At 44.9% G+C, this 8,290-nt stretch overlaps 1 protein-coding gene across 1 annotated transcript in view; it reads right to left on the reverse strand.

Annotated features, from left to right (window-relative positions):
* The window catches only part of XKR9 (X-linked Kx blood group related 9), a 32,171-nt gene extending 27,133 nt beyond the window's left edge, over positions 1 to 5,038 (reverse strand). Inside the window, exon 1 of the mRNA XM_015423895.1 lies at positions 4,770 to 5,038. Within this exon, the coding sequence (XP_015279381.1) occupies positions 4,770 to 5,029 (260 nt within the window). The 5' untranslated portion in view covers positions 5,030 to 5,038. The remainder of the gene's footprint in view (positions 1 to 4,769) is intronic.
* Positions 5,039 to 8,290: the final 3,252 nt, after the last annotated feature.

Below are 8,290 nucleotides of genomic sequence, written 5' to 3' on the forward strand. Positions count from 1 at the left end.
GACAGGGCACCCGAGGTGGAACCGGCAACAGAATCGTACGCAGCCGCCAGAGGTTTCTTCCCGGAAGACCCAGTCTACGCTAAGAACTACGCACAGGGGCCACCCTGGATCCCCGCGCGAGTGGTACGGGTGCGAGGATCTCGATCCTACAAGGTCTCCTGCGAGGATGGCCAACTGCTCCACCGCCACATCGACCAACTGCGGCGCCGGGTCCTCTCGAACGACCCCGAGGACCTAGAGCCTCAGGAGCACAACGAAGCATCAGTCCATGCCCCAGAACCACAGACCCCAGCCTTGGCCCTGGCCCCGGTCGCTCCGGAGCCCCAGGCATTGCCACCACAGGAAACGCCACCACCAACCTCCCCCCCCCCCGGCCTCAAGTAGCAGCCCCGAACAACACCCCGGAACTCCGCCGTTCCACGAGGCCCAGGAAGGCTCCCGCATACCTCCAGGACTTTGTATGTGGGTAGTTTGGACTATGGGGGGAGGGGTGTAATGTACTGCCGCCATTACCACATGCAAGGTATTCAGCCTGACATGCCCGGACTTACCCGGGCTGGCCAGGCACAGTTTAGCTGTAGCATCAGCCGAAAGACAAAGGATCCGAAGGATCCTAGCCGGCCCAATCAAAAGGGCTAGCTTTCCAGCCGGGAGACCAATGGTCGCCCGGTTACTGTAAATAGCCTATCGGGAGGAGGGGGTGTGTTTAGGTGTACTGGTGGCAGGTTTTCTGAACGCATATATACCGGCCTGCGAGCTGGTTTTCTTTGTCTTGTTCTGATCTAATAAAGTACTCTTTGCTGAATCACTCAACGTCTCGAGTACTTTTCACCCAGATTAGAGTCTGCTGCTCTTAACTTCTACACCAAACAAAATGTCCCTACTCAAGCCACTGGAAGCTTACAGAACTTTGGAGAGGGAGATTTTGAAAGATGCAGTAGAATTTCTATATAGGGGAACGGGAAAACCTTTCCTGTAATTCTTTTCAGTCCCCTGCTTGTGTTATCTGATATTGCCTATACAGTTCCGTTGGTAATGATTCAGCAGTCAGTTGCCACTTGTCCACATCTTGTTCATTCTGATGAAACTAAAAAACATAAACAGGGATTGTGCAGCAATTTTGTTATTGTTGTCTTCTTAGGATGACAAAGAAGTATGTTAATTGCAAGTGACTTCAGCACTCCCAACCTCCTCAGCCTGGAGTAGAAGAAACTTTAACTTATATAATGGTCCTTTTGGCTAAAATGACTGTGAGAAAGCCGACTGAAGAACACTGAAAACATACAAGTTCTCATGTCAGTCCTCCAAAGGAAAAAAATCTTGGCAAAGTAACTGTTAGCTCTGGATGTGATTTCCATATATGCTACTTTGTCAACTTTTGCATCTCTAAATAATTTTGAATTGTTTTCGCTACATGCTAAACAGAATTATTTGACAAAAAATGAAAATACAAATGATGTTCAGATTGCAAAGAAACTTAAGAGTCGTTCTCAGGGTCATTTTTAAAAAAAGAATTTGTTTTCAAGTCTTTCAATACCGATCAAGCCCTACTTCACTTAGTGCTGCAATTTTTTCCTAATCCTGAAACAGATGCATTCAGATGCAAATTTAAGGTTGCCAGGTTTCAGCACAGAAGGAGACCCTGTACCTTTAAAAGTATGGCCCTGCAGAATAGTCCAGTGATGTGCATCTCTCCTTGGACACTACCACGTAGCAATTGAAGGAGACTGAAGCTGGAAAGTAGGCTGAAGAACTAGCTAGCAGCATGTACAAGTGCATCACAATATGTCTGGGGATTTTTGCACCAGCACATTCTGCCAGAAATTGCTGTTAGGGTCTGGGGTTCAAACAAGGCAAAGCAGGCTCTTATGCCTCCTCATTTCCCTTATTCTTGGTCCACTATTCAGTACTGACTGGGGAGAGTGTACAGCATGTCTCTGTTGAGGGGGAGCTGGACTCTCACAGGATATGCAGGCTCTTCATTCAAGCTGCAGAGAAACACTGGTCACAAACCATGTTTCTGTCAATGTGGAAGTTTGTAAAGATCCACAGCCATCCCAGATCTCTGCCTGGTGAGGCTTTCCATTATTCCTAAGGTATCTACTTCTCTTTGGGTATTTCCAGGGGTCATTTCCTGCCAAAGCGCCCTGAAGCGGCGCTCCGGCAGGAAGGAGCCCAGGCCCCACCCACCCCTTTCCTGGCCCACCCGGACTCACGGATGGGGGAGATTTAAATCCCTGGCTTCCTTGCCCGATCTTCTCCAGGTGTCCCGCAGCCACAGAGTACCTGGAGAAGATAGGGCAGGGAAGCCAGGCATGTCTGCCTCCCTGCCCTTCCCCTCTGCAGCCAGCCAACTGCAGCGGGTTGGCTGGAGAGGGAAAGGGGAAGCGGGCAGACATGCCTGGCTTCCCTGCCCCATCCTCTTCACGGACCCCGTCGCTGCGGGGCACCTGGAGAAGATCGGGCAAGGAAGCCAGGGATTTGCAGAGAGACTCAGGGAAGGGGGGATTTAAACTCATTTGCATGCCTTAACTCATTTTAAACCTGCCTCCCCTTTGTCAGGGGGTGTGGCATATGCAAATCAGTCATGCAAATGAGCTCCTGCACCTCTTTTTCTAGGAAATGACCCCTGGGTATTTCCACTGCCACCTTCTGGTCCTAAATTTATTTATTTATTGTTTGGTTGTATTTATACCCCTCCTTGCCTGACAAGCAGGCTTTCCTGAGAAAGAAATAGCACTTCAGCACTTTCTGCCATGGCACTGCTTAAAGGCTCCTCCCCTTTGCTTCAGCTCCCCCTTTGCACTCACCAGCAACTGCAGGAACCAGCATGCACACTTGTTTACTCAAAAGATCCTTCCACTGTCCTCTCCCCTTATTTCTCCTGGATAAGTGTGACTGAATTAAGAGTCTTGTGGGTCCAGAGATCAAGCTAACAGCATTCAAATTATAAAGTAGCTTAATGAAGTAATCAAAGCAAGTGTGTGGTCTATTTATACAGCGAACTTAGCAAGGATCGACGTGAAAAGTGATATAACTGCAAATCCTCTTTCTCTACTTTTCTACATCCCCCTATAAGATGGTTAGACTAAGGATGGGCTACTTATTCTTGAAGCTGCAGTATTCACAAATCATCTACCACCTCAGATTCCTAGCTTGGGGTTCCTTCCCTTTGTTTCAGTCACATGTGCTCAACATGGCATCCATGGCTTAATCCTTCACATTAACTGGCCCAAGTTTAAGAGCAGAACAGAACATATCTAAAGAGAGCTTCATCTTCATATCCAGAGATTTTATTCCCTCTTGTATGACCCTCCCCTTGTCCATCATTCTGTCTCTTTCTCTCCAAAACGTACCAGCTAACCATCTGCAAATCCAAGACACTGTGCCCATGAAGCTGACTCATTCCCTTGTAGCCTTCCTATTGCCAGCTGTTAACCTGTAGAAACGCCCTTTGAGCATGTAAAAAGTTAAGACGTTATTGCTGCATCTTCGATGTGAAGTCTAGGTGTAGGGCATTTCCCCACACAAGTCTTCCAAGCAACAGCTTGGGTTGGCACAACTGAGGAGGGTGCTAGTGTACCACACATACCACACAGGCTTGGCTGGCTCTCCGCCATCAGCAGCATGGGTAATGAGTGACATAACCTCCTGAGCATGGGTCTACACCACCACCACCAGATCCTGTGGTGTCCTGTGGTCAGAGTAATTATGAATAAGTCCTCATTAATCCATTTTTCTGATTAATCCTAATCTTTCAAAATTATAGTATTTGCTGGGGAAATAGTAAACCAACTAATAGTAAACCAACTTAAAGTCACACCTTTAAGTCTTGAAGAGTTAGATTTCAGATTTAAGTCAGATTCATCTGATAAAGGGAACTTTGATGCTCAAAAGCTTATACCCCCAAAACCTTGTTGATCTTTAAGGTGCTATTGGATTCAAGTCTCTCTCTTCTATTGCACACCAATTCGATTTTAATGTTTCAGTTGCTTTTCATTGCTTTATAATAAACGTTGCTGATGAGCCACATTATAGTCACGCTCCACAGACGTGTGAACATTGGAAACAGACAATAGCTATTCTTAATTAAATCCATGAAAGAAATTAAACAAACCAGAGATTTACAACCAACGATCTGTAGAATATTTTAAATCAATGTTATGAACCACTCCCCTTCACTTCCACATCTCCTGGACACATGTACCTTAATCATGTGTCCTTGCTATAATCATAGCCTTGCTATCCATTCTCTCTCTGAGCCTTCCTTTCCACCTCAGACTCCTCCCTCTGACCTCTGTTCCCCACATTCCTCTGGACCCAGCCATCCCCATCTCTTCATTCCAGATTAGCTTGGTCTGTTGCCTCCTCCTCTAAATTGTTGTTTCCAGGACTGGTTCCCTAACCAAGCCAGCCAAGCAACTGCTTGTGGTAACACAATGAAGAGAGTGCCAATGTTTTCAGCGGCTTGGTTCACATCTGGTGTTGGCAGTGCAGGAGACAACAAGTAGCATCTCCTCCATTCATGTCATAATGGACCGGGTCTCAGTTATGTCTTTGTCACGTTGCCTTATACCACCATGCAAACAGGGCTGGTCAACCAATCCCTATTGAGGCTGAATCACTATAACCACTCCATTAAAAAATCTATTAGTGCATTCTATTGTGTGTTACAAATTCTGGTGGGATAGCTTAATGCTTCAACAAATCTTTTAGGTTTTAAGATGCCACATCTTCTTTTGGGTTTAGGCTGAAAATTTGGTTCTTACCTTGTAAATATTCCTCCATGAAAGAAATGTAATAGACAGATCCAATCTGGCTCCACATCATTGTCTTCTTTAAACCAAGTGTAACTGAAAAACTGGATCACAAATGATGAAAGAAGCACTATGGTCAATGTTAAGGAACACCAGAGATACAGCTCCTTGCAGAAATAGTTTCTTGCTACCCAAATATCTGCTCCAATGTCAGCAATATATGTCACAATTCCAAGAACCACCATAGCAAAGTTTTGCTTAGTAAATCTCATTGTCTTGTTTTCATGACTATTTAATTGCAGATTGTAAGTAAATTATTATCTTTCTTGACATAACTGGATACTTAGAAATAGTGCAGATTTCTCTGTCTGTAGAAGAAACTGTGGCTTGTATTTCTTGGAGTGGCAAATCAAACCAAGCTTACAGGTGTCTGAGTTTATTATTAATCCTGTCCATTACTAACATTTCATTTTGAGAAGTATCCGTATGTACTCCACAGGAAGTTTGGCAAGGCTCAGTCATCCTGACATTTCCTGCGGGGAAGGGAGAATAATTGATAATTAATTGATTGGATTTTTGAAAGAGGTTAATTCAGAAAAACATAGTAATTCTCTTTCATTGTTTATGTCATCAAGTACTTCGTATAATATTGCAAATAACAGGTACACGTAGCTAGTTCAAAATTAAGTTTAAGGGAAATTTGCTACGATACCATGAACCAAAGTGAACAACAAAGTGAACTCAACCAAGGAAGCCAGGGCCCTCAGTCTGCAAACCCTGAGCAAGGCTGTTAATGACAGGATGTTTTGGAGGTCATTAATTCATAGGGTCAGCATAAGCCGGAAGTGACTTGACAGCACTTAACATACACAGAAAGTGAGCATAAGACTGAAGGAGATCACACAGTGACCTTCACCCAGTTGTTCTCTCCCAGTGTAACCTACTTCACAGGGCTGTTGTGTGAGGATATAATGGAGGAGAATAGAACAATACAAGAAGGGGGACCCACTATACTCATGGGTGGGGGTATTCCCTGCGGCTCCTGGGTGGCTGGCCTGCTGAAGCAGCAGGAGCTCCACACAGAGGAGGAAGTGGCAGTGGCCACAGGAAAGCCCAGCAGGTGGTCTGCTGGGCTTGCCAGACTTCCCCCCACCCGACAGCAGCAACGGCCGCTGCTCTAGCCACCAGCCCTCCAAGGTTTCTCCCCTGCCACTGCAGCTGCCAGCAGCAACAGCTACAAGCCCTGTGCGGCTCCTAGCCACCGGGCTGCCAGGCTTCTCCCCCCCATTGGCAGCAATGTCCATGGCTCCCAGCACCAACCCTCCAAGGCTTCTCCCTCCTCCCCACCGCTGCCAGCAGCAACGGCGGAAAGCCCTGCATGGCACCTAGCCACGGGGATGGCCAGGCTCCCCCCCCAGCAGCAATGGCCGCGGTTCCCAGCCACCGGCCCGCCAATGTTTCTCCCCCTGCGCTGCTGTTACCACCAACAGCAGCAATGGCAGCAAGCCCTGCACAGTTCTGCCACAGTTCCTAGTGGTGAGTGCATCCTCTGTGCATGTGCAGAGAACACTCCTTTACTTATGGAGGGATTTAAGTATCCCCCCCTATAGTTTTTTTTATAGATTTCAGATTTTTCTGCACACCTGGGGATTGCCCCAAATGTGCAGGAAAATCTCTTTGCCCCCTAGGAGTCCCCAATGTGCAGATTTAGATATCCGCACGCAGGGGCGCCTTTGCTATTAGATATATAGATTGTAAACCTCCATGGGCCACCACGGGGGGGGGGGAGAAATGTGGGATGAGAACAGCTAAACCAATAAATAACTATAAATGGTTGTACAAACAAGGAAGCTGAATGGCTGGGAGGGGACAACTTGTACACCAGTGAAGTGGCTCACTTTTTGCTCTGCTAGCAGACTGGAGACAAAATCACAACCAAGACTGTACTGAAATTCTTCTGCACAGTAGAACACCACTGTCTCATACTCTGGACTGGTTTTGTGGCATGCTTGCCAAAAAAGATTTGCCACCACTTTCCTAGTCAACCCCAAAACACTTTCTAGATGAAATTTCTTTCCTAGGTTCCCCCCCCTTCTAGTAGCACTTTAGTGCCAATAGCCGTATAGAGTGATCTCCCTACATATTATAAAGGAACAAATCTAGACTTACTATGGGGAAGCCCACAATCACTTTACTCCCCATTTAAATACAGCAGTATGTAACTGTTTTTATTACTTTCTGCCTCATCCTCCCTAAAGGGCTGAGTTGCTACAGTACCCCGACATCTGCACAGCAGTCTGTGAAATCCTGACAAATAAATGTACTTTCTTCTGACAACTGCTTGCCTGAATCTCTGCCTATAAGCAGAAATTGTCAACTTTCTTTAGGCATCTCTATCTTGCTGCACAATTCAGTCCTAGGACATTTAAAATGACTCACCTTTGAACCACTCTTGTATTGTGGGTGTGTGAGTGTGGGTGTAAGAGAGAGAGTATGTATACAGTAAGTGAAAGACAGCCATTTTAAAACTGAATATGCATTATTTCCATCCAACATAAGATTACATAAGCATAACAAATGAAGGAAGCACAGAAAATCTCTTTCAGTATCATGTTTTAAAATATTTATAGTGTCTATGGATTTTTAAGCCTCCACCTGTCTATGGTTTTTTTTTCTGTAGTAGAGTAACTATTGGCTGAGAACCAGCATACCGAAGTACACTCCCTATTATTCTTTACAGCAGACTGACTATTCTTAAATCACCTAGGGAAACTAACAAGTTTATCAAAATGACAGAGCAAACTTAACATTCAGACCAATATAAATTAACCATAAGTCGGACTCGACTGTGCGACCAAACAACAACAACAAAAATCAGTTCTGAAACCCATGGCAATTTTTGCTGTTTGGCTGCCCTTTAACCCCTTGACATATCTACTTCTAAGGATCGATGTGCTGGTCATACTGATATGTGGATTTTCGCTCAAAGACTAATCAGAAAGTCTAAATAATATTATCTGTTAGATCGTGTTATATATCTGTTGACAGCTGGCAGCACATACAGAACAACATCACAAAAACGACTTACCTTAAAACTTGTCAAACACAGAAAAAAGTTCAGTAGAAAACCCATAGTCTGCGTCTGCAAACAGGATTTTTGAACCTTTTGAATAGTTGCACTGTGATCCTTGGCAATTCCTAACTAGAAGAAAAAAACACACTAAAGGGTGTGGGGCACAGTGTAAACTGAGCAACAGTCATCTGTGGATCATGTGATGCAATAAATAATCTCCCGGCTAGGTGGATTGTCACAGCTTTAACTGAGTGACTCAGTTATTCTTTAGTTTGGGTAAACTTTTAATTTGAAATTCCAATTAGCTATGAAAACTTCCTTGATTTTTTTCAAGATGAACAAGTTATATCTATTTACTCCACATAGTTAAACAATAAACCTCTTGTATTTGCTAAGCATGGAACTCTGAGGACTCTGGAAAAATGTGTTTATCTAGTCAATGTATATGACACCCACCAGA

Source organism: Gekko japonicus, unplaced genomic scaffold (assembly GCF_001447785.1).
Source record: "Gekko japonicus isolate JY-2015 unplaced genomic scaffold, Gekko_japonicus_V1.1 scaffold289, whole genome shotgun sequence".
NCBI classification, from domain to species: domain Eukaryota; kingdom Metazoa; phylum Chordata; class Lepidosauria; order Squamata; family Gekkonidae; genus Gekko; species Gekko japonicus.